Source organism: Sciurus carolinensis, chromosome X (genome assembly GCF_902686445.1).
Source record: "Sciurus carolinensis chromosome X, mSciCar1.2, whole genome shotgun sequence".
In the NCBI taxonomy this organism is placed as follows: domain Eukaryota; kingdom Metazoa; phylum Chordata; class Mammalia; order Rodentia; family Sciuridae; genus Sciurus; species Sciurus carolinensis.
In genome coordinates, this window is record NC_062232.1 from 16065837 (window position 1) to 16091978 (window position 26142).

At 40.9% G+C, this 26142-nt stretch overlaps 1 protein-coding gene across 1 annotated transcript in view; it reads left to right on the forward strand.

The window, feature by feature from the left end:
- Positions 1–25397, forward strand: part of Pcyt1b (phosphate cytidylyltransferase 1B, choline) — a 64017-nt gene extending 38620 nt beyond the window's left edge. The window contains 4 exon segments of the mRNA XM_047535072.1: positions 1149–1227; positions 6805–6947; positions 10296–10484; positions 21481–25397. Coding sequence (XP_047391028.1) covers positions 1149–1227; positions 6805–6947; positions 10296–10484; positions 21481–21693 — 624 coding nt within the window. The 3' untranslated portion in view covers positions 21694–25397.
- The last annotated feature ends 745 nt before the right edge of the window (positions 25398–26142 follow it).

The following is a 26142-nucleotide window of genomic DNA, read 5'->3' on the forward strand; positions in this document are numbered from 1 at the left end:
CAAGACAAAGACCAGAAGGAAATTCTGTTTAAGGATGACACCCCTTGTAACTACATTGAGGAGGTCCAGATACAAGTTGGTGTCAGTAATCTAGGTGACAGGACCCTGGATTTGTTATGATATCAATATAGAGGAAGTGATGGGAACAAGCACTTGCATGTATGTGCATGTGCTATGGAAAGTGAAGGAAGTAGGGAATGAAGGTCAATTCCAAGGTTTTGGTAAAGGAAAACAGAAAATGGAGGTGCCATTGGAAGTGGGCACCAGTTTTCAGGAAGATGAATTAAATTCAGAACAGGTTGATTTTTAAGTGACAGCAAGAAGTGAAAAAAGAGAATAGGCTGTAGTGGGAGTTAAGAAAGCCTGGCCTTGTTCCCTGGTTGCCCACCCCCATTTCTAAACCACTAATCAGCTGTGTGACTTTGGACATATCTAAGAAATTATCTCATTTCAGCACCTTATATCCTAACTGAAGTAGTACTATATGCCCTACCCAGTTCGCAAGGTTATGAGGATCAAATAAGAAAAGAGATAAGTTCATTTTCATGATATAAAATGTGACCTAAGTGTGAGGGACTATGGTCTCACTGGGACAGGAAACGGAGATTTGGGGTCCTTTTCATAGCAAGAATGATTAAAGTCTGAGAAATGTATGAGTTCTTTGAAGGAGAAAGTTTAGAGGCAAAAGAAGATCAAGAAAACCTACTGTCAGAGGTAGAAATCTACTGTCAGCAAAGTAGGAGAAACAAACATTTATTCTTTCAGTTCATGTTATCTCAAGGAAATGGTGACAGTTATAAAACTCTCAGTCAAGGATTCAGATCTGCACTATAAATGTAACATATTGTTGCCCTATTTCAAAAAGGCATTTTTGATAAAAATTAATAGATGAGTGAAAGGAAGTCTAGTAGAGGAAGGAGACTGGGAGAGGAGAGGGAGGATGGGAGGGAAGAGAGGGAGGAAAAAGGGGGAATTATAGATTGAAATTGATTTCCATGCATGTATGTGTTTGTCAAGGTGAACCCAACTACTATGTATAACCATAAAGCTCTAAGTTTTAAAAAAGGCATTTTGGAGTCACCAGATCCCTTCAAATCTTCAGACATGCCCATCCATTCCATCGGTAATGTTACTCTTGTCTCCAACAGATTGACTTTGTGGCTCATGATGATATTCCATATTCTTCTGCTGGCTCTGATGATGTTTACAAGCATATAAAGGAAGCAGGTGAGGTATTGCCCTGTGCTCACCTGTCCACCACACCAACTAATCAGGTGCAAGAAGAGACATCTGCCCTAGGACTGTAGCATAGCTATACAGTACATTGGAATATCAAGAGTCTCCCAATCGGCCTCTGTTAACATGTGCTAAGGCTCAGTCACAGCACAGACACCATTTAAGCATTTATATAAGAATTAGCCTGAGCACCAAAGTACTCAGGCTCAGGTCTGAGGCTCGATTTTAGGGCTCATCAGATTAAAATCATAAAATGGTTAAAACCACCCCTTTGTTAATTTCATGACTTTCCCACTTTAGGGCTTGTGGTAAAACATTCCATAGCCTGAGTCTGCTCAGCCTCTGGTCCTTAATAATTCCAGGAACATTTTTGGGATTTAGAAAACTCTTTTTGTACTTGCCTTTATTAACTCTTCTTTTTTTCCAGTGAGCCTTAAAAACAGCCTGTGTAGAGAAGTCAAAGGCTGAATACTTTCTCTTGTAATCTCAGCTAGATCTACCTTCTGTTGAAATGATAGAGGTCTTAGTGTCAGTGGGAACAGGGCCTCAGGACAGACATGATACCAGAAGTGAAAATGACATTGGATAATAGTTCAGGGAATTATTCTGCTACATAGAATGTACTTATTCTCCACAATGGTGTTCTGGCTTGTTCCCACTCTTTTGGTCAATTGGGGAAGCTCCATGTCACTCCCAGTCAGGCTTGTACTATCCTCTTAGTAAGGGATTTTCTCAGGGTTCAGGAGCATTGGATAAGCATGGGAGAACTGACATTCTTAAGTCCTAATCTTATTTGTAAGGAGTTCCAAAAAAGGAAATTCTTTACATTTCAAACTTGGAAGGCATTGAGAAGCTGGGAAACACAGTGTGGGGAGAAGGGGAGAAAAAACTGTCAGTTACATGAAGATGGATTTTATGACACAGGGTGATTGAAGACTTTTTAAGGTTTCCTAAGATCTGAGCTGTGAGTCAGGTGCTCCTTCCCTAAAATCCCCATAAGGACCTGGTATAGACCTCTGTTTTTCAAATGCCTACACATCATCTGTAGGATCTTGTGAAAATTCAGATTTGAATTCAGGAAGTCTGGTGGGGCCTGAAATTCCCATTTCTAATGAGCTCACATGTTGCTAAATGCTGCAGGACTATAGACCTTATTTAGAGCCACTTGGATCTAGACTAGCAGTTGGGGTCCAGTCACATATCCCCCAAGGCTAACTGAATCACTGTTTCCTGGGGTTACTCAGCTACCTTGTAATATAGGAATAAGCGTTAGGTGCTGGTTTTCTTTTGCAGTGAGTGACCTCTAGTGAGTGAAGAATAAGTTGCTTTCCTGATTTTAGGGAATAAAATCAACGCTGAGTTCCAATTGACTGTGTGTAAGAACAAGTCCAACATTTTTCTAACTCTAGCAATCCAGCATCCCTATTGTTGTGTAACAACATGACTCCCAAATTTAGTGGCTTGAAAGAGTCACTTTATTTTGCTCTTGATTTTGTGGGCAGGATTTTAATAGGGACTCAGCTGGGTGCTTCTTGCTTGGGCCTCTCACATAGTTGTAGTCTGATATTGGAAGGGGCTGCAGTTCTCTGAAAGCTTATTGGGCTGGGGCTCCCAGCTTGCACACTTAACGGCTGGCCTTGGATGCTGGCTGTCAACAGGGAGCTCAGTCATGTTTGTCATTGGAGTACCTAAACTTGGTATCTCCATATTGCTTGGGCTTCTCACAGCATGGTAACTGGGAGGAACTATCTAGAGCACAAGCAATCTGGATAGAAGCCACAGGCTTCCTCTGACCTAGCATTGGAAATCACACAGTGTCACATACCTTTCTATACAGTACAAGCAAGTCACCTGAGCCAACCCAAATTCAAGGGAAAGGGAATTATGACCATCTTTAATCCACCACAATTCCTTTTCCAAATTAAATAGTCAGGTGGTATTTTACTTGTTCTGGGCCCTAAGATTCTGTATGACATGTCATGTACATGAAGATTTTTTTCCTTCTGGTCCATTATCCTGCTCGGTTGACTGCTTTCCAGGAGGGAGAGTCACAGTATAGATCTATTTGGAGCCCAGGTAGAGAGGACCAGAGTTCATTGTGAGATAAAGATGCTCAGAAATGGCCTGAGCATCCATATTTGACTTTTACACTCTAATTGTGGTTTGTTTTGAAAGTAAAAAATCACTTTAAATGAAGCCTGAGATATCAAGAGCATGAATTAAGCTTTACAACACTCTGCTCTGCTTGTCAGAACTACATATCAAAATCCTCTAGCAAGGCTGGATGAAACCATGGAGCTGAAATGAAATAGACTGTAAGGTCCACATTACTCATCATCATTCTAATATTGCCTACTACTGTTGAAAATTTCCTTCATTAACATGTGCTTTGCTGCTTCTTAAAATAACTCCATAACCAAACGCTGCAGTTCTAAAAAGCATGACAAAAAAGGTTCTCTGATCATGCTCATTACTGAATATTTTTAGCAGAGCAATAATTAGGATTTGGAGGAAGCCGGGTGCCTCATTATGTCAGCAGAGGGCTTGGCTTCTTTCAGAGACCTACCTCCCAACCACCCAAAGCAAATCTCTCCCCAACCCCAAACCTACTTTTGGTTACTCAACTAGACACTTCACCTTCTGGCTTCAAAGAAGGGGTGAGCTCATGTCACCAATGTCTAAATCACTTGCTAAAATCTGTTCATAGCTAGAGAGTCTTCTTAACATCACAGCAGGCTGGGGTGTGGGTGAAATATCTGCCTGCTGAAAGATGGGATGGATTTCTCAACAGAATGTTTTCCACTGCTCCCACCAAGGTAGGGATGTTTTTCCAGCACCCCACCACCACCAGCTTGAGACCACTCAGGGTTCCTCTACTCACCAGAGCACCCTACACACTTGGGTCGTTGGAGTGCTATTTATGCCCATGTGTTTAGATATTTGCACTCTCTGCCTTCCATTTAGTTTTCTGTTTTTGATTCCACTCCCCTAGAAGATGATAAAGTTTTTCACCTAGTGGTAAACCTTAACTCAGTCCTCTGAGCCAAGGTACATGAAAAACTGAATATTCCATTCCTAACATTAGCAGCACGACCAATAGATGACATCAAAAGAAAGTTCTAGAAGGAACATCCTAGTTGTGTTTATAAGGATGAAAAATTCAGGGTGAACGAGGTCACTGAGAGATCAATATTCATCTAGTCATTCATTCGACAACGTTCCTATGTCTGCTTGTCACCCAGTGCTGAGAACATAAAAGAGTTTCTTCTTTCATGCATCTTCTAGGCAGGTGGAGAAAACAGTTACTGAACAAGGTGTTCTATAAAAATCTTGCAGTACTTGAAGACAAAGAGCAGTGGCACATGGGTGGGGGATAACAAACAAAAAGACCTGGTCTGGGGGTTGAGGGATTTCCTTGAGGAAGTAACACCAGAATTGAAACCCAAAGGATGACCAGGAATTAACCAGATAGATTGTGTTTGTGACAGAGGGAGGGGAGGAGAGCCAACATTTTCAGAACACCAAAGTCCAGTATGGCTAGGCATGTTCATGTATTTTCTAGCTCCACAGAATACAATAAGAACAAAATCTGCAGTAATGCAGCACAGGGGCCTTAGTTTAGGCAGTGAAGGGGAGAGGGTCTGAGATGAGGCTGGAAAGAAGCACAAGGAAGAAATCATGCAAACTGCTTCAGAACCAAATTAAGGATTTGGCTCTAAATTCAGAGGACAGTAGAAAGTCAATAAAGGGGTCTGAGTAGGCAGATTTAGAAAGCTCACTTCGAGCTGGGCACAGTGGTACACACCTGTAATCCCAGCAACTCAGGAGGCTGAGGCAGGAGGATCCCAAGTTCAAAGCCAGCCTCACCAATTTAGAAAGATCACTGAGCCAGGCACAGTGGTGCACACCTATAATCCCAGCAGCTCAGAAGACTGAAGCAGGAGGATTGCAAGTTCCAGGCCGGCCTCAGGAACTTAGTGAGGCCCTAAGCAACTTATTGAGATCCTGTCTCAAAATAAAAAGGACCGGGCATGTAGATCAGTGGTAAAGCGCCCCTGGGTTTAATCCTCAGTACTGCAAAATAATAATAATAATAATAATAATAATAATAATAATAATAATAACTTTGTAGATCGTGTTAAGTGAGTTGAAGTGGGATGTCACTTAGTGGTAGATCACTTGTCTCACATGCATAAAGTCCTGGGTTTCATCCATAGCACCACACACACACAAAGGATACAAATGGAGACTGCTTTTGAGGCTCCTGCTGTGATCTTTGAACAAGATTGTATTGGTTTTGTTGAGGATAAGGATGGAGAAAAGTGAGTGAATTAGGAAAACTTTTGAGAAATGGGTTGGAAATTGATCAGCTATGGGGACTGAGGGCAAGAGAAAAGGCACAGATGAATCCCAGGTCACTCTGTCTGGCTACCCTATTTCTCAGTTAAGAAGACTAAGGTTAAGTAACTTGCCTTCATAGGGTTTGAGTGACTTGCCCAATCCTGTAAACTGAGAACCCACTACCTTTTTCCCCAGGCTTTATCATGCTGTCCCATGAGTGATGTGTCTAAGTGGTTATAATGATGTTGGGTAGAAACATCCCAGTTGCTAACATATCATTTCAGTTGACAACAGAATTTTGAGCATGAATCCACTTCTATATTAATATTTATGACCTCTTTATACCCTGTATTGGTTGGCATACCCAAACATATCTTTGAAGACTTTAAAAAAATCTAATAGAACTATTAGATCTTGGCACCCTGTGTGCTTATTTTACTCAGTCCCACATATTCCAGATGAAAGGATCTTTGTGTGGTAAAACTTCCATGCAGAGTAGACTCTTAGATAAAATCATCCAGACCTGCACAGACATGTTTTTAGATCAGAGATAACGAAAGCAGTATACTTTCTCCTCTTTTCCTTCAGTATAATGTGACATAGACTTCCCTGGAAGAACAGGAGTTGCTGTGATATGACTAATTCATTGACTCAGTTATTCTTCATTCACTTACTCATTAGATTTGCATTTATTGGGCATATTTCATGTGCTAGACACAGAGGCTCTGAGCTGGGTGCTGGGGATGCAATGACAAGGCATAATCTGCACCTTTGAAATGTCTGTTTCTATGCGGAGTCAAATATTAAAAATCCCTTTGTTAACAGAAGATGTGTTTATGTCCAAAATGTTATGGATTCTGCCTGGTGATATCAGAAAAGACTTCCCAGAGGTAGAAACTTGAAGCTGGGCCATGCAGGATGAGGAGGAGCTCTGTAGTTGATATGAGCAGGGAAGTGGTATCCAGGGCAGAAAGGATGGGCTCAGCATGAGTTAACATTAGGAGCCAGATGAGTGCATGGTGTACCCTGTGAACAGGACTGAGATGACTCCACAGGGTTTATGGTAGGGGGCAAGTGTTTGGAACTAAGGCTGGAAGATCTGGGGCCAGACCTGAAGGCCTTCCTGGCATAGCTAAGAGTTCCAACTTTGTCCTGGAAAGGAGGACCATGAAAGGAAATGGGTCAACCAAACTGATCTTAGTTTTATCTCCTTTCCTATTTGAACAGGAATGTTTGTTCCCACCCAGAGAACAGAAGGCATCTCAACATCAGACATCATCACCAGAATTGTCCGGGACTATGATGTGTATGCCCGACGCAACCTTCAGAGAGGGTACACAGCCAAGGAACTGAATGTCAGCTTTATAAATGTAAGCATGCCCCTCCATGTCCCCTGAGGACCACCACATCACACCTTCACTACTACCACTGCTGCCATCTACCAAGTGGTTACTATGTGCCATGCAGTGTTCTTAATGTTTTGTATTAGCTGGGTACTGTGGGACATGCCTGTAATCCCAGTGACTCAGGGAGGCTGAGACAGGAGAAACACAAGTTTTAGGCCAGCATCAACGATTTAGTGAGATTCTGTCTCAAAACAAAAAATAAAAAGGGCTGGGGATGTAGCTCAGAGGTTAAGTGCCCCTTGATTCAATTTCTGGTACTGAAAAAAAATGATTTACATTTATTGTTCCATTTACTCCACATCACAACCCAATGATGTGTTTTTATCCCCATTTTACAGTTGAGGAAATCAATTTCCAAAGGGGTAATAAGTTAACAAGAAACAGGTAGTGAGCTTCACATTTATTATAGAGTTTCCTCACTTCCCTTCCCTCGCCACAACCTCCCTCTTAAGTTTTCAGACCTGCATAAAGGGTTTCTGGGAAACCTTCCCCTTGTAAAAGGCAAGATTTGTCTTCTGCTCAAAGGGAAAGAAGGAGGGCAAGGGGAGACAATGGGCTAAGCCCAGAGAAAATGCTGTCTTGTTTTAACATTTAAAATTTTTCATTTTCTTTAGGGCTTACACCTGCTCATTAGAAACCTTAACAACCATTTTTTATTGTCCAGAGAAATTACAGCTGCTTAAATAAAGTCTAAAGTCCTTGACTTCCTTTTGTATTTCTACTGTATTGTTCCCACAGAGGTGTTGTTAGTTTAATAATAGAGCAACTATTAAAACAATCTTTAAAACAAGCAAAACAAGCTGTTACAAAGCAAAAGGGCAGCCCCATGGCTGGAGGTGATGTTAGCGAGTCTGGACAACTATATTTGCCTGGCCTCCAAGGAGCTGATACCTTTGATGAAAATGACAGTCCTCCATACATACATAATTTCAACTCCCACAAATAGATACTATAGTTTGAAAGAGTGATTTGTCTTGAAAACTATGTGCTTATACTAGGTGGTGAATACCTGTAATCCCAGCTACTTGGGAGGCTGAAGCAGGAGGATCACAAGTTCAAAGTCAGCCTCAGCAACTTAGCGAGACCCTGTCTCAAAATAAAAAATAAAAAGGGCTGGGGATGTGGCTCAGAGGTAAAATGCCCCTGGTTTCAATCCTCAGTACAAAAAAAAATTTAAAAACTCCATACTAGGTACTTGTCATCACATGCATACATAATTATCCAGCATCTACATAATTGATCATTGGTACCTTCAAACTAGGAGAGGTTCATTAATTGTAAATCAGTGATTATTAATTGTCCTCCTGAGGCAGAGAGTGTTGGGAGTCCAGCTTTGTTGCTTCGCACAAGCCAGGCAACAAAATGGAAAATGTCGGGTTTGAGTGGCACCAGAACAAGTGGCTGAAAAGAATTCAGTCAAAGTGATTATTTGGTATCTTACAGAGAATAAAGCCCTGGTTATTTCAATAAATTAAACTGTCTGTTCTTTTAAATTGAATTCAGTCAACCATCCAAGCATGGCAAGCCATTTCCAAAAGTTATTGCTCACTCTCTTTAAATGGTCTTTAGATAAGCCACTTAGCTCAAGGAACCGTGCAGACAGTGTGGATGCACTCCCTGCCTTTCTGTGACAACAAACCTGGCCGCAGCTCAGAGATGAAATTGAATGTGTTGGATGGGCGTGTAGATGAATCACAGAACCTCAGAAGTGGCAGGGACCTGACGGGGGCCAGTCATTAAGTCTAAGTCCCTTGATTCAGAGATGAAGAAAGCAGAACCCAGAGAGGGAACCTGGCCAACATCCCTCAAATAAGGGAGAAGTGGAGGCCGCAGCAGCTCCCAGTATCATGACTTCTAGCCCAGTGCTCCCCATGCTGCCCCTGAGAGCTGTACATAGTAACCATTTTCTGTGCAAAATGAACTGTGGAAGAGAATGTTATAAAAACAACAGCTAAAATGTCTTGAGCATATCATGTGCCCATCTGAGTGTTTTACCTGGATTATTTAATTTACTCTTCATGATAAGCCTACAACATTGAGTATAATGACCTTATCCAACACAGGGGTGAGGAAACAGAGGCCCAGAGAAGTTGAACAACTCACCTAAGTTCACACAGTAAGTCAGAAAAGACTGAATGACTTCCCACAGCATATATGTGTATATATATTACTGAGTGGTGACATTTACATAGCTCATTCCTCACCCTGAGGCTGCAGTAAGGTTTGGAAGATCTAAGTCAGGGATCCAAGGAAGATCTGTATCAGTTTCACAATATTCAAGGTGTTTCAGAAAATTCTGAAATTCAAAATGAATTTGAGTTCCACACATTAAAAAAAAAAAAAAAAAATATATATATATATATATATATATATATATATATATATATATATATCTTATTACCCTTTAAGCAGAAAACATATCATGATTTTATGGGGGAAGACTGTTTGCCTCATGTTATTTTCATTGTTTTGATATCATGTTTATGAGATAACAGATAAATGCCAGTGCCACTTAATCTCAATGAAACAGCCAATGCATATGGAGAATTTCCAAAATGCCAGGCATGTGTCAAGCACTTATATGAGGTGTCTTACCTAATTTTCACAGCGACCCTGTGAGGTAGGGAGGATTATTACCACCATTTTACAGATTAGAAAACAGGTTCAGAGGTGATGTATGACTTCCGAAACACACAGTGGCTTCCAGGCATGTAGGTAGACAGAACTGCTGCATAAATTCCCTAAGAACAAAATCCAAGGTTCAGAGAAGCTATCAGAACAAAAACTTTCTTCATCACCAAGGAAACTGATGCAGTCCAACTAGCTTACTGGAAAATATCATTACAATGAAAATTTCAGTATAACACACAGGTTCAAAAACTCAGTAAATGGTCCACTTATGACAAGCAATATTGGTTTTAACAATGTCCTGCCTAACCAGAAAAACATTCTGTACACAACTTGTACTTTTGTCTAAGTCCCAGAAGAATTGGGTGAGATATTTGCCCAATAAAGGGCAACTGTATATTTTTTTATTCTTGTCTTATATAAGTGAATTTAGCTCATAGACATTTAACAGAATGGAAATATTAAAATGACTTTTACTTCCCTTTACATATCCAAATAGATTAATGACAAATGACTTTCTTACAAGAATTGCCCTTCCTGTCAATCTAGCCCTTGGGAAATGGCAACATCCTGACTCTTAATGTTAGGAACAAACACAAGTTGACATAAAATGTTACCATTAGTGTGATCTCTCTCATGCCTTCTTGGATAAATCCACTTCTTTCTTCTATAAATTGTGTTCAGGAAAAGAAGTACCGTTTCCAGAACCAGGTGGACAAGATGAAAGAAAAGGTCAAGAATGTGGAGGAAAGATCAAAGGAATTTGTTAACAGAGTGGAAGAAAAGAGTCATGATCTAATTCAAAAGTGGGAAGAAAAGTCAAGGGAATTCATTGGCAACTTCCTAGAACTGTTTGGACCTGATGGAGCATGGGTATGTAATTATTTCACATGGTCCCACAGGAATGAGTGTTTTCAGTTTATCTTCCTTTCCATGGAGCCACACAAGTGCTTCCCTTACCTCAGACCACTATGTGACCTCTGCTTGGGCATCAACCCAAATGACTTTAAGACCATGTCACTTCCTTATTGAGTTATGGCTTTACTCCTCAATATGGTATATAGTAGCACCCAAAGCCAGGCCTGGACTCTTTCTCTTTCTTGTCCAGAGCTTACTAGCCATTCAGTAATCACTGAATGTCAATTATTGCAGAGTTTAGTAGCTCATCCCAATCTCCCAGTTGGAGATGATGTAAAGCTTGGGATTAAGGGTAAACCAATCATTGGCGGCATGGAGCTTGTGTTGCAAGCCAAGGCCATTGGCTCTTGGATCTACCAGAGGCAATTATGTTTTGAGGAGGAGAATGTAAAAGAAGCGTAGCTGCCTTGGTTACCTTTCGTTGTCAGGAATCTTTCTCCTTTCTCTTTTGGAAGAGAGGAAGAGAGAAGAAGTAGAATTTTGCCCTGTAGCTGTGCCTATCATGACCTGACTCTCTTATTTTTTCATAGCATACAAGGGTTAGGATAAGTCACAAAATCTTAGGGACTGAGGCCATAAACTGAGAAAAAAATGTAAATCATCTTCTTGCCTAAATTCTATGGACAACTTTGAATGATAACTATGGAAAGGGAAAAAAGAATATTCTGGAAATCACCTAGGTTTCCACTGGTATTTCTACAATGCTTGCCCTTCCTGAGTAAATAACTGGCATAGTCAGCAGAACTGAGGGGGGTTCTATGAAACAAATACTTTTAAGGCTGACTTTCCTTGTAAAACAAAACAAAAATACATGATTCCGCTTGCTTTCCCTGATTTTAAGTAGCCTAGATTTCCTATTATGATATGAGAAGTCTCTAATGAAATCCACATTGACTTAATTATTTTATTGATGGGTTGTCACTGCTGCCTCTGCTCATTTGAGCTCATTCATTATAGGATTATCTAAAAGTAAAACACTCAATTAATAATAGAAAAAGAACAATGTTTGGGAAGAGATGACTTGCTTAAAACCTAGTAGCCTCTAAGTGATTACAGAGGTGAATGTTATAGGCTAACCTTATCCTACCTATTTGAGTTTGAGTGGGGAGAGGTGGAAACTATGCAAGGGCTGTTTGAGCTTTTAATAACTTCTAGAAAGAGCTGGCAAGAGTGGAAGAGCCAGGTGTTGGGTTCCTTTCCATTTTCCTCAGGCCTGTTAAAATTTTCAGTTCAGACAATTTAATTCATGACATTTATTAATGTTTTTGTCTGTGCACAGCACTATGGAAGAACACTAAGATAGGCAAAATGAAGACTGTTCTCTGATCTCTATAACATGAAGTCTGAAATTTCTTATTTAATCTCGTGCATACCTTACCACATTTTCACAACTAACTTTCAGACTCTGAAGGAATAGCTAGTGGTTTTTTAATGAAACCATATAGGTATTCATTTGCTTACAGGGATTCAGAAATGTGTATCTGCTGAGAAGCCCTCATATTGTAATACAAGGGGTGGATGTTTTCTCCACCTGAGGTGAGCAAAGGCAGGAGAAGGATATAATTTTGTAGCAACTCTATGGCCCTAGTCTTTTCAAGCATCCAGTGAAGGCAAAATAGTAGCTGGAATTGTTCTTGGGGAGTCTGGTGACAGTGAGCTGAGGTGATTTTTAAGAAATGAAACCCAGCTTAGAGACTGGAGGTTTTTCTTTTTCAAACTTGCTATTAGTGTCAAAACTGTTATTAACGTTAATTTACTGTATCAGCCAGACTTAGACATTACTTTTTTCCTGTTGACATTAAAAGTACGGAAATAGTTACAAGGATGTTAAACGCCAAGATAAGTAATTTGCTTTTCATGAATATGCTATTATTATAATAATTCTTTATTTGTGGATTTGGGACTGGAACTCATTTCTTAAACTAGAAGATCTGCATTACCTGCAAATACAGTATTGATACAAATTACCCAAACTTGGAAAGGCACAAAATAGAAGGATTTAAAGTACAAAATTTGGTACAACAGGATCAGTATGCATAGTATGTAGCTTATAATGGGTACTCCATAAATGTTTCTGGATTGAATGGACATATGATTGAATAGATGTGTGAGGAGGACCCATTCATAGAACCTTCCAGCATCTACAAAGAATATGATGAGGTGTGAATCTTCCATACCATTAGCTTTTCATTGCTTATGGTGTGGATTAAAACTTTGTATTTGGTGGATCAAATTCAATAGGCAGAGTTGGTTTGCTTGGCCCTCAACAATATTTTACAGTTTCTTTTTGAGAGGGCATGAACTTCTCTGCTTTTCTATGGCCACATCATTCCCCATGGTTTCTCCCTCTCCCCCAACCTGACTCACACATTTATGCTGCCCACCTGACTCCAAGGAATATTTAAATTTGCTCCTTATCCATCATGGGAAGACACTGCATAAGGATGTGAATAGTAGGAAGTGGAAACATTGGGGGTCATCTTGGAGGCTGTCAGCCACAACAGTTTTTGAGAATTTAAAGCAAGCAATCCATGGATGTCTTAAATGCTATAATGGATTATCTTTGCCACTTATTCAGTTTTATTGGTGAATTATGAGAGTACAAGCTGCTGTTTTTCAGTCTCATCACTCTACTTATTCAACTATTTTTGCTTGATTCTCCTCCTCCTCCTTCTCCTCCTCCTCTTCTTTTTCTTCCTCTTCCTTCTCTTCTTCCTCTTTCCCTTCCCCTTCCCCTTCTTCTACTGGGGATTGAACCCAGGGGCACTTTACCACTGAGCCACATCCCCAACCCTTTTTATTTTTGAGACAGGGTCTCACTAAGTTGCTGAGGGCCTTGCTAAGTTGCTGAGACTGGCCTGGAACTTACAATCCTCCTTCCTCAGACTCCCAAGTAGCTGGAATTACAGGCATGTGCAACCGCCTCCTCTTCCTCCTCCTCCTTCCCAGTACTAGGAATTAAACCCAGGGACATTACCACTGAGTTAGACCCCTAGTCCTTCTTATTTATTTATTTATTTAAATTTTGAGACAAGGTCTCACTAAATTGCCAAGGTTGGCCTCAAACTTGAGATCCTCCTTCCATCAGCTTCCTGAGCTCTGGGATTACAGGCGTGTACTGCTACACCCAGCTTGCTTAATTCTAAGGCGTCTTGACTCATACTCAGAAGGTAGCCTATAACCCAGCCAGAGTGACAAAGGGAAGCCTTCTGTGTTAGTCAGCTTTGTGTTACAACAACAAAATCAACTTTAAAAGAGGAAAGGTTTATTTTGGCTCTCAGTTTTTGGAGGCTTCAGTCCATGGTTGATTGGTCCCATTGTTTCTGGGTCTGTGGTGAAACAGTACATCATAGCAGTATGTGATAGAGGAAGCTGCTCACTTCATGGCAGCTGGGAAGTGAAGGGAAAGAAGAAGGGAGAGGGTCTCAGAATTCCCTTTGAGGATTCCTCCCAGTGACAGGAAGACCTCCCACTAGGCCTCATTTTTTTTAAAGTTTCCACCACCTCCCAGTGGTGCTATGAGCGGAAGACCAAGCCTTTAACAAGTGGACCTTTGGGGGACATTCCAAACCCAAACTATAGCACCTTTCCAACAGAGACACAGTATTACCTCTCTTTGGTGGGTGTGTTTCTGAAAGACAGACCATCTAAAGGAAGGGTCTTTAAATAAGATTAATTTTGAAGCTTTGTTAACATGTTGGAAGTGATGCTGTAGTAGTACTTTCCAAAGTATTACTTAGTACTGAGGGTCGAGGAACCTAGGTCAGGAGATGTTGACCTAGGGTTTGATTTAGGGGTAGGGTCTTCCTAGCAAAACTTTGTTGTTTTTGTTTGAAGTATCCAACTTCTAAGATTAGACACATTCTTTTGAAATATTAGCACCTCAGCCACATATGCTGTTTTTAAAAACATTATGCATTATTTTGAATGACCTGCCCCATTGCTTCATTAACTCTGAAAACAGAATTCATTCCTGTTTAAAATGAAGTGACTCTATTTGAGTTTACCATGCAAATACAGATTATTTCCTTGAGAACTAAGAGAGAATATTCTTAAGCCAGGTGCAAGGTTTTTTTTTTCAATATTCTTTTAGTTGTTCATGGACCTTTATTTTATTTATTTATTTTTATGTGGTGCTGAGAATCCAACCCAGTACCTCACACATGCCAGGCAAGCGCTCTACCACTGAGCTACGACCCCAGCCCTAGGTGCAAGTTTTTAGTTCATATTAGATCAGTAAACTCTTCTTGTCCCAGACCAATCAATTGGATAGATCCTTTGCCAACCAAGCAGGCAGGCACCGTCTGATATATGAGATTACCTTTTTTAAAAATATTTTTTTAGTTGTCAATGGACCTTTATTTTATTTATTTATTTATATGTGGTGCTGAGAATTGAACCCAGTGCTTCACACATGCTAGGCAAGTGATCCACCACCGAGCCTCAACCTCAGCCCTATGAGATTACCTTTTAATAAAGTGAACTGTGTGTTCATTTTTTCAAAGAACAGATTTACATAATGTGAGGACCATTGCTAATTTTAAAAATCATGGAAAATATGTATATAAAACATAAACATTCCCGTTTTAATGCTTTTAAGTGTATAGTACCTTCACATTATTGTGCAACCATCACCACCATCCATCTCCAAAGCTTTTTCATTGTCCCAAACAGAAACAAAAACACTCTACATTTTAAACAACTCCCCTCTGGCCCCTGACAAATATAATTCTACTTTCTGTCTCATGAATTTGTGTACTTTAGGTATACACTTTGATATCAGTAGAATCATACAGTTTTTGTCATTTTGTGTCTGGTTTATTTTACTTCATACAACATCTTCAAGGTTCATCCATGTCGTAGCATGGATCAATGTTGTAGCAGCTTTCCAAAGGTTGAGTAATATTCTGTTATATGTTTGTGTATACCACATCTTGTATATCTATTCTGTTGATGGATTTTGGTTGTTGCCACCTTTTGGCAATGGTAGATAATGCTAGTATGAACATTGGTGCTATGTGCATGTGTCTGGGTCCCTGCTTTCAATTCTCTTGGGTATATATATGGAAATTGAATTGCTGGATTATATGGTAATTCTATGTTTAATTTCTTGAGGAAATCCCATACTGTTTTCCACTTTGGCTGCACTATTTTATATTCCCACTAACGATGCACAAGGGTTCTAATTTCTCCATATCCTCACCAACACTTACTGTTTTGTTTCATTTTTTTATAATAGCCATCTTCATTTTAGGCACTGCTAATTTCAAAGATTGTTTTGATTTTGTGAAAGGAGATAAAATGAAGTCTGTGTATCTAAGATAGATTTCCCACTTGGGATTTTTAAACAAAAAAATGGGATAATTTTAAACAAATGCACAAGTAAAATGTAAGTAAATGTGAAAAGCTTCTTACTGTGAAAGTGGCTAATTACAAGAGAGGTAGTCATGAGCATGGACTCAGTTCCTGGCTGGGTGGTCTTAGGCAAGTACCTTTGCATCTCCAGGCCTCAGTCACAGCATCTGTAAATGGGGAAAGTAAGTTTAGCCGCCTGCTAGGGTTGTTGGGAGGATTAAACTGGTTCACACTGTAAAACCCTTATAATGGTACCTGGCACCCAGATGCACATCAGGCACTGTGTAAGGGTTAGTGTTGATGATGTCATTGTTTATCAATTTGGTCAGAACTGAAACACCATCCCTCTCTCTCCTTGAGTTTGATCTTGCTTAGCAGAGGTTCAAACCAATCATACTACAATATTTTTCATTTCTAGCAGACATGCTAGAATATATCTGAAATACTGAAACCTTTAAAGGCATTTGTCAAGACATTTATTGCCTCACTAGATGTTAAGTACTTCTTAAAAGGGAAAACTTTGTAGGAGGGAAATAGAAAATTACTTTCATATGGACAGGACTATAAATGGGATTATTTTCTTGGTGGAAATTTATAAATGGAAACTTCTTAATACAGTAAAAGACTGAATTTAAATACCTTTTCTCTTTGAAAATGCCATGCCATGGTCTTCATTATTTGTTATATTTCTAAAGTGCTTTTCTTCCCAGGAAGCTCATTACAAACTGTCTCCTGACCTGATTTAATTCAGCTCCTTTGCAGGGGAACCACCCTTCAAAATGTACCAGAAACAGATCAGAGAGGCTGCAAATCTAGGCCTGGAGTTGTTTTGCATGGATATCACATTTTATGAAGTGTGACACCATTGTTTATCATTAAGGATTCAAATTCCTTCATTCCCTTAGGCAGAATATTCTCATTTATGAGTCTGATTCAAACTAGAGTAGACAAGAGGTAGATTTCTTAGAAAGTGGGTTTCTAATGGAAATGGTGACAATCCATTAACAGCAGGAGGGCTAATGGCTGCCACTAAAAATATACTTAAAGATTACAGTAATAAAAACACATATTTTAAAGTGCTTACTAGAAGTTCAAGGATTTTTTTAATGTTGCTGTTAATAATAGGCCACCAGATCCTTTTGGCATTTGATTTTGTCTCATAAATGGGCTTAATCTAAGGTAATGCTGTTGTACTGCACTATTTTTTTTCTATTTGATTTTTGAGGGGAGTTGGATGTCTTTGGACAGAATTATCAATGCCCTTAATGGAAGGTAAATAATTGGCGTATTCATAAGCATGTGGAATTTTAAATCTGGAAAGGATTTTAGTGATCAGCAAGTCATCTCTTTTATGTCTGCTACAGGAAACCTGAGACTCTAAGAAGTAATGGGCTAGAGCTTAGGAAGGAAAAATGAGTACCTGAAAGAATTGATGATGTGCCTGAGGTCTTAATATTTTCTCACCTACATCATTATTGCAGTGTCTGCCCTTCTGCTTGATCTCCCTACCCAAGACATCTGAGTTATCTTTCTTTATTCCTACCATATACTTTTTGATAATTTGTTTTGTTTTCTTTCCACATTTTTATTGATGCATTATAGTTGTACATAATGATTTGTTGTTACATATTTATATATGCACACAATATAACAATATAAATTGGCCAGTATCACTCCTCACCTCCCTCCTACCATATACTTTTTTTATGATCATAAAATTAATATACAGCCAACCCTTGGTATCTGCAGGGGATTGGTTGTAGGACTTCCCTTGAATACTGATATCTGCAGATGTTCAAGTCCCTTATATAAACTGGTATAATATTTGTATATAACCTGTACAATCCTCCTGTATACGTTAAATCATCTCTAGAATACTTATAATACTAATACAATGTAAATGCTACATACATATATCTTATACTATTTTGTTTAATGAAAAATAACAAGAGAAACATCTGTACATGTTTGGCACAAGTGCAGTTTTTGGTCTGTAGTTGGTTGAATCCATAGACGTTGAACTCACAGACATGAAGAGTCAACTGTATTCATCATAGAATTATTAGAAAATAAAGACTAAAAGGAGACTGAAAATCACTTGTAGTCCCATTGCCCATATCTTTTTCCTTCTGCATTATATACATTACTTGTGTAACATTTAAATCATGCAGAACATATTCTAAAATCTTTTCATGTTACAATTGGCCATGAACATTTTTTTCACATTAAATACTTTTTAAGAACCTGACTTTCCTCAGCTGCTTAGTATATCATCTTGGTGTTGTATGAGTTTTGTTTTGCTTGTTTTTTCACAGTGCTGGGAATGGAACCCAGGCCCTTGTACACACTGGGTGGGTACCCTACCACTGAGTCCATGTTTGCAGTTTTGTCTGACATTGCAATAAATATTCATATAAACAATAAATATTCACATACATCTCTGATTATCTCCTCAGGAAAGAAAAAATACTTTTGTACCTATTGCCAAATACCCCTGAGAAAGGTGCTACTGTGTTGTCCTCCTACTTTTCCTGTGCACTCATCCATCAACACTAGCCATTGCAATTTTTTTAAGAAAGTTAGCAATCCAATATACAAAAAAGTCTCTCCTTACAATCATTTGCATCTGTTTGATTATCAGTGATTCTAAACATGCTTAGTTCATTTATAAATTTTTTGTGTGAATTGCAATATGGAATATCCCAAGCTCCTTTTTTATTAATAGTTTTTACCTTCTTTTTAATTTATGATCTCTATTTATATATCAGGATCTATAATATTTATTTATTTATGGTGCTGGGGATTGAACCCAAGGTTGCATGCATGTTAAGCAAGCACTCTACCATTAAGCCAAATCCCCAGCCCCTGAAGTTAAATGTTGCAAAAATTTCCCCCTATTTTTCCATTGCCTTTCATCTTATTTCATGGTATTTTTTTAAGTACCAAAGTTTTAAACTTGACCTTTTTCTTCATGGTTTCTTTCAATCTTTTCCCTTACGATTTCTTTTATACTTAAACCCAAAGATATTTCTAAAGAACAAATCTGGATCATAGCCCTCCCTTGACTAAAATCTTCCCAGGGATTTTAGGGAGGCAGTCCAGCCTCCTTCTGGAGCTCTAAGCCCAGGCTATTGCCACCCCATACATTCTAGTCATGCCAAGCAACTTTCACTTAGTACTCTCTACTTTGGGTCCTCTGCTTGGAAAGCTGGTCCTCTCTCCACCAGCCCCTACAAACCTATCCCCAACTCTAACCCCTTTTCCTGTACATTATCAAAGAACCAGCTCAGACACGGCCACCTGCTTTATTCTTGTCTTCTGCTTCCCCTTTCTCTTGTGCAGCACCCAGGCTGTATGAGAGGGTGTTCATAATAATCTGTAAAACAGAATAATCCAAATGATAAGCAAAATCTAAAATGGCTAATATTGGTTGAGCATCCTTAATCTGAAAACACAAAATCTGAAAGGTCCCCAAATCTGAAATTTATTGAGCATTGAATAGATGCAGAAGTGAAAAATTCCATACCTGACCTAATGTGACTGGTCACAGGCAAAACACAGATGCATGAAAGTATCATGTGAAATTAACTGTAGGCTAGGTGTATATGGTGTATGTGAAACATAAATGAACTTTGTGTTTAGACTTGGGTCCCATCCCCAAGATTTCTCATTATATATATATATATATGCAAATATTCTAAAATTTTAAAAATTCAAAATCCAAACCATTTCTTGTTTCATGCATTGGATAAAGGATACTCAATCTATAGAAAAATTGGCTTTCAGCACTAGTTTAGGATGAAAATATTGGACTGAGCTTCTGGGGGTCAAGGTCAACTATGAGCAATCAAAAGACCCCAGCCACCATAGGCAGAACACTCAGAAGGCGGTGCAATGGAGCTACTGGGGAGAGGGGAGGGTGAGCATTAATCAAAGGGTAGGAGGCCAAGTAGCCTGCCAGTACCTGGAGGACTGGCAGGGAGGAACTCAGGGACAGGACTGGGCTTCCCAGAAAGCTGAAGGACAGTGTCAGGGAAGGACTCATTTCCAAAAGCACCTGGCAACAGTCACCTGAGGTCCCAGTTTAGAAAACCAATTTTACCGCCAAAACTTACTCCCACCCCACACTCTTCTCTACCCCAGTGAATAGCAGTGCCATTTTCCAGAAACTGGAATCACTTGATTTCTTACCTTCCTGTGTTCATCATACTGTCAGTGAGTCCTGTTGACTTTACCTTCAAAATATAGCCAGACCACCTACTGTGCTCTGGACTAGGATTCCATTTTGATGACATTCTGGAAAAGGTAAAACTGTAGAAGCAGAAAACAGGTTGCCAGAGGTGGGGAGAGAGGCCTACCATATCATGAGGGAATTTGGGGGCTGATGGAACTCTTCTACACTTTGATCATGGTGGTGGTCTCACAACTGTGTTTGTCAGAACTCACAGAACTGTACATGAGAAAGGTGAGATAAATATACCTTAATGAAAATATGGAAAAAATATACTGGGAATCCAACCTTTTCTCACCATCATTACCACCATCACCCTGGGCTAGGTGCCATATAACCTTGGATTCTTGTTGGAATGGTCTGTTCCCATTGGTCTCACTGCTCCTGCCTTTCCTTCATTACAGTGTGTGCTCAGCACAGCAGCCAGATTGGTTCTCAGAAAACAAAGGCAAATTTTGTTATTCCTTTACTCAGAACTCTCTAAAGGTTTTTCTTCTCAGAGAAGGCCCTACATAAAACAATACCCTGTTATTTCACTGGCCTAATATCCCCCAATGTCACCCACACTCCTCACCCACTAGCTCTCTCTACTGCTGCCATGATGGCCTTCCTCCTCCCCTTGAACATGTCTTGTGGTTCTCACAGTGAAAGATAAGAGTTCCCACAATGGCTGCTAACACACTTAGCAGAACAGCTCTCTGCTACTTCTCTGGTGATCCCCTAACTCCCTCCCTTGTCCTGTTACACTTAGCAGACTGCACTGCAACTGCAGGGCCTGCTTGCTCTTCATTCTTGGTGCTCGCTGCCTGATTTCCATTCATGGAGTCCCCCCCTCATCTTTTTCAGGTCTTTGCTCAAATAACATGTTTTTCAGGGAGGCCTTCCCTGAGCACCCCATTTGCAAATGCAGTCCCCCACCCCTACTCCTACTTGTATCCTCACTCATTACTCTCACAGACCATGGTTCCATCTGACATGCCAAATATTTTGTTTATTGTGGCATTCTTCCTCAAGTTCATGAAGACTGAGATATTTGTTTTATTTTATCCTGCTCCTCCAATACCTAGGACATTGCTGTTTGCCTGGCAAATAATAGATACTCAGTTAAACTGTGTAGACTGAAGTAAAGAAAGAATTCCAAGAACCAGCAGTGATCATAATCTTATGTATCAGCATCTCTTTGTCTCAGAATTTTAGTCAATGCCTTACCACTCATGGTCTTTGGCAACGTGGAATGTAGTAAAAGTCTGTGATGCTGACACAGGTGTTTTGGGGTGGTGGTTTTCCTTCCTGCCTTTCCTTTTTGTTTCGCTGCCACCTGAGACTGCTACATTAACAGATGCCTTCTCTCAAATTTCTCTCTAGAAGCAGATGTTCCAGGAGAGGAGTAGCCGGATGTTACAAGCCTTATCACCCAAGCAGAGCCCTGTGAGCAGCCCAACCAGGAGTCGGTCCCCTTCCCGCTCCCCGTCACCCACCTTCTCGTGGCTTCCGATCAAAACCTCACCTCCCTCCTCGCCCAAAGCAGCCTCAGCCTCCATCAGCAGCATGAGTGAGGGGGATGAGGATGAAAAGTAAAGGTGGCTGGCAGGCAAGAGCCACACCACACAGGAGCAGGAGGGGCAATGGGGATGCCTGGGTGGTGTTTGAAGGGGAAGAGTCACTGGAGCTGCAGCTCAGTAGGGAGGCCCTGAGCTCTGCTAAGGGAAGGTTGACCTGTTCTCCCTCATCCTCCATGCAGCCCAGCTGGGCTCAGCATGGAAGTTTCCAGTCAGAGAACCTCCATAAACCTTCTTAGCATCCTCTAGAATCACTCTACTTTAACCTTGCTAAAGAAAGGAGCAGAGCACCCCAGGGAGAATTGCACTGAGTAGGTGACTTCTGCTTTGATCCGTACCCCCATCCCTATCAAGTAAACCACCCATTGGAAGTGGCTGTTTCCTCAACCTGCTACTCTGGCTCTTCAAAGGGCCTTGCACGTTGCCTCTTACCACCCAAGCTCTGCCAGAATAAATTTGTTTCCAACAGAGGTGAAAAGCGCTTCTGAAATAGTCATGTTAAAAACAAATTCCAGACTTCTCAGTGCAGCCACTAAGACCTGATGTGGCAACACATCAACTCTTTCCAGTGCCAGGACCATGGCTCAGAGCCAAAACCTCGCTTTGGGTCAGATAAAAACGGTGATCTAGTGTGAACTCTAATGTCTCATTCAGAGGACAGTGTTGGCAAGAACTCCACCTAAGTCCTGATGTGCTCCTGGCTGTACTTTCTCATTACTGGTGTGACTTTATTGTTTTCCAGAAATTACCTTAATCGGTGGAAACTGCAACAAGGAAAAATATCCTGTATAAAAAAAAAAAAAGAGGAGCTGCTTTGCTTTGGCTCCGAGTTTGGCAGATGAGAAACATCTCTCAAAGCTTCTCCTTAAAGGATGCTACTATGGAATGGCTCTTCCCATTTCTGACCAGTTAACAGTTTCATAGACCTCAAGTAACAGTTTGATGTACCAAACACATAGTATACTGATAGGGGGTGCTACCTGCACGTATCTGTTCTGTGTATGCTCCAAATATGCCACCCCAGGGTGTATACCATATGCAATATGAATATGTGGTGGTGGCATTTTATGATATACTCCTCTCCTGCTCTCCACCCTAATAGCCTGCTGAAATCCTTATCTAAAGAACCATCTGGTTCCCTTGTGACTTAGGCACTTTGTCAAGAGCTAATACCAGATTCTTGTAGAAATGTTTTGTTCCAACCAGGAAATTACTGTTCTCATGGCCTCCCATAACATTTTTGGGTGAAGGCAGGCTCTGAAGAGTTTTGCAAAGAACAGTGGGCTAGTTCTTTGAATGGGCTAGTTATCTCTGGCCATAGCTTTGTTAAATGGGATGAAGACTCTTTAAGATTCCTGTAGAGTTGTCTGAAGTTACTGCTCCTATCACATGTAGGAAATGGGCAGGTAGAATCAAGGTTTAGAACCAAACTCTTGGGCAGATGTAGATATTGCCCAGTTACCCTGGTAATGTCAGGCAGAGCTGGGACCTGAGCAGAGGCCCCAACCAGCAACATGTGGGTGCAGCCCAGCACCTCTTGTGACAGAAGCATCCCTTTTCAGAGGCCTTGGGAACCATCCTTTTGGGGGCAACTGATGAAGGAAGGTGGCGTGTCTTTCCCCTTTGTATTGGGGTCAAACTACCTCCCTGCCCACCTGGAGACTAGTGGTGTTTGTTGGAAAGCAAAATTATGCTGCTAAGCTGGCTCGGAACCTCCTTGTTCCTGATTTTCTCCAGAACTCTGTAAAGCACTCAAGCAAGACAGAGGGCTAGCAGGACCTTGGCCTTTGAAAAGTAAAGTTCTTTTTGCAGTCAAGACCCTCCCAGAGCATAGCTCTACAGAGAGCAGCAAGGGCTCCTTTCTTCCTTTTTTGTCCATTTGGCCTCTGCCTTCCACCATGCACCCAGAGCACACTGTGCATGTATTGTATGCCTGTCATTTCACTCAACTGATACTTGTACCAGTGAAAGGACAAGGGATCAGCTGGGCAAGAAAAGAGAAATAAGGTGTGAATGAGGAAAGAGGCTCCTAGAGAGAGAGAAGGAGGATAATGAACATTCACTCTCTTAAACCATTTCAGAACCTCATTTTGTAGGTTAAACTCTCTTGGGGAGGTCTTTTAATCCTCTGACTCCATGACCCAGGGTGGAAAGATCCATTTCTACCTGAGTCCTGCTCTGGAGCAAACAGTATGTGGTTGATAAACCAGCCTGACTATAAATTTGCAGGGCTTATACAGCATACTGACAGGTGCCACATATGTGACTCATCAGATAGTGCCACCATAGCTGCCAATTATGGGAAATGACCAATATCTGGGATATTGCAGGGACAGGCCCCAACAACCCATAAATAGGTTCTAAATCTCGTCCTCCTAACCTCTAACAACACCTCCCCACCTTCCTAAGACCACAAGTCTACTGATAAGGGAATGGGGACATTTCTGCAATCCAACCTTTGTTGTTTTTTTGGCCATTTCTCAGTCTCTCCCAGCCCCTATCCTCACTTGCCCTGCACCCAGGAGCTGGAGTTGCCCTTTGTTTGGGTCATCCAGTCAACAGTCATGGCCAAGAGCAAGTTAAGGCTGCAGTAGGAAATATATGAAGTATGCTACAAACGTGGTGAGGTAAGCAGAAGTTACAAAAAGCAAGGAAATAAATTTTGTTTTGCTGTAGAAAGGGAAGGAAACTTTAGACTGAGAAGAGCTAGAAGAGAGCAATTTAGGATTGTGGATGGGGCAGTTTATGAAGCTGGGAGAAAATGGAACTGAAGAAAGGTGGGAGTGGGAGGGTCAGTATTTTCTGTTCCCTTTCCAAGGTTAATTTGACCCATAACAGGCAAAGGAGGAAGCGTTCCTATTACATACCTCCAAGGTCAATGGATATGCTTGCAGCACAGGTGGTGTCAGGTGGGGCCCTGCCTCTCTGCCTTTCACATTTCAGCGCTTCCACATCCTCCTAACAGGAACCGTGAAATCAAATTTTGATCCTTCCTTCAGCTAAAGGGTGGAATTGTAACACCATAGTCACACTGAAAGGCCTGTTTCTGGCAAGCAAACTCCTGTGTGTCAGGACCTTACAAAGGCAAAGGGGAGCCAGCCTCATGAGGAACAAGAGAGATGGAGCCTGGCTTCTGACTTGCTCTGTGTAGAAGACACAGCTGGGGAATTTGGAACTTTCTCCATGTTTTAGGTTCCTATATGCTGTATTTCATCCTTGAAGGGGAGGGGAACAGGAAGAGCATAGTTTTGTTTTCTCTCCATCTTTAGGACTTATTTTGGCACCCAGTCATACCCCAGGGAGAGATGCAAAAATGGCATCACTGGCTCAGCTGAATCAGATGAGCCCCTAACTAGCAGAGATGTGCCTGTTTCTCAGGCATTCATGCAGCATTAGTCCTGGCTGTCTGGTTTTAAAAAATAGCTTACGAGGCATTTGCAATTCTCCGTTTCTCTAGATGCCTCTCTAGTTTTTTGTTGTGTCACTGCAATGTGTCTGGGGACAAAGCCATAAGAAGAGCATACATACTTAAGACTCTGCTGTACATATAAGACAAGAAGACGATGATGACTTGTCTGGGTTAAAGCCCAACCTTATGCCCAAGCATTTGCTCTGGTGCTGAATAATGTGAACTACTGGAATCAGTACCCTTCCCCATACCCCTTCTCCATCCCCACTCCTGCTCCCAAATACAGCATTTCCAACTTGTTTATAAATAAAGGGATGCAGAATTGCACTTTTGCCTGTTGTGTTTCTTGAGCGTGCTGTTGTGTGTTCCTATTTAGAAATTCTAGTTCAATGTGGAAAAAATACAGGCATTGGAGCAGCTGTTCCAGCCCACTGGTTGGCTCTGCCTAGCAGTGGCCCCAGCACTGGGAAGGATCTGACTCTGCACTGTGCAGAACAGGGCCAAGTCTTGAAGTTGCCAAATGTCCCACATCTTGATTTAAAAGCTAAGTTAGTAATGCACCCATTAAAGAATGTGGAAAGAAAAAAAAAAAAAAAGGTGAACTTAAGAACAGAGCCACCTGGAGGGGAAGTCATGTGGTGAGCCCAGTCAGGAACCTGAATTGTTAGTCTTACTACTCACTTGTTTGGTGACCTTGGCCAATCACTTCACTTCTCTGGTCTCTATCTACTTTTGTAAGATGAGAGGGTTGGAGGAAATGGTTTCTGAAGTCTCCTTTGGCTGTGAAGCACCATGCATTTCCCCCAAGCTTCTATAAGTTATCATGCTGTCTCTGCATGGAGAAAGTGCTTACCTCTCATTGAGTAGGAAGCTGGAGAGGTGGTTCTCCAGTCCTCTGGGGCCTCCACAACCAGCATCACTGGTGATCTCACTTCCATACTTGGAGCATCAAGACAAAAGACTCTCAGGTTCCATTTACCTTTCCTACTTTGCCACTTAATGGAATGCTTTTCAAGTGTACCTAGACTTTGGGAAGTGGTCATTTTTAATACTTTTCTA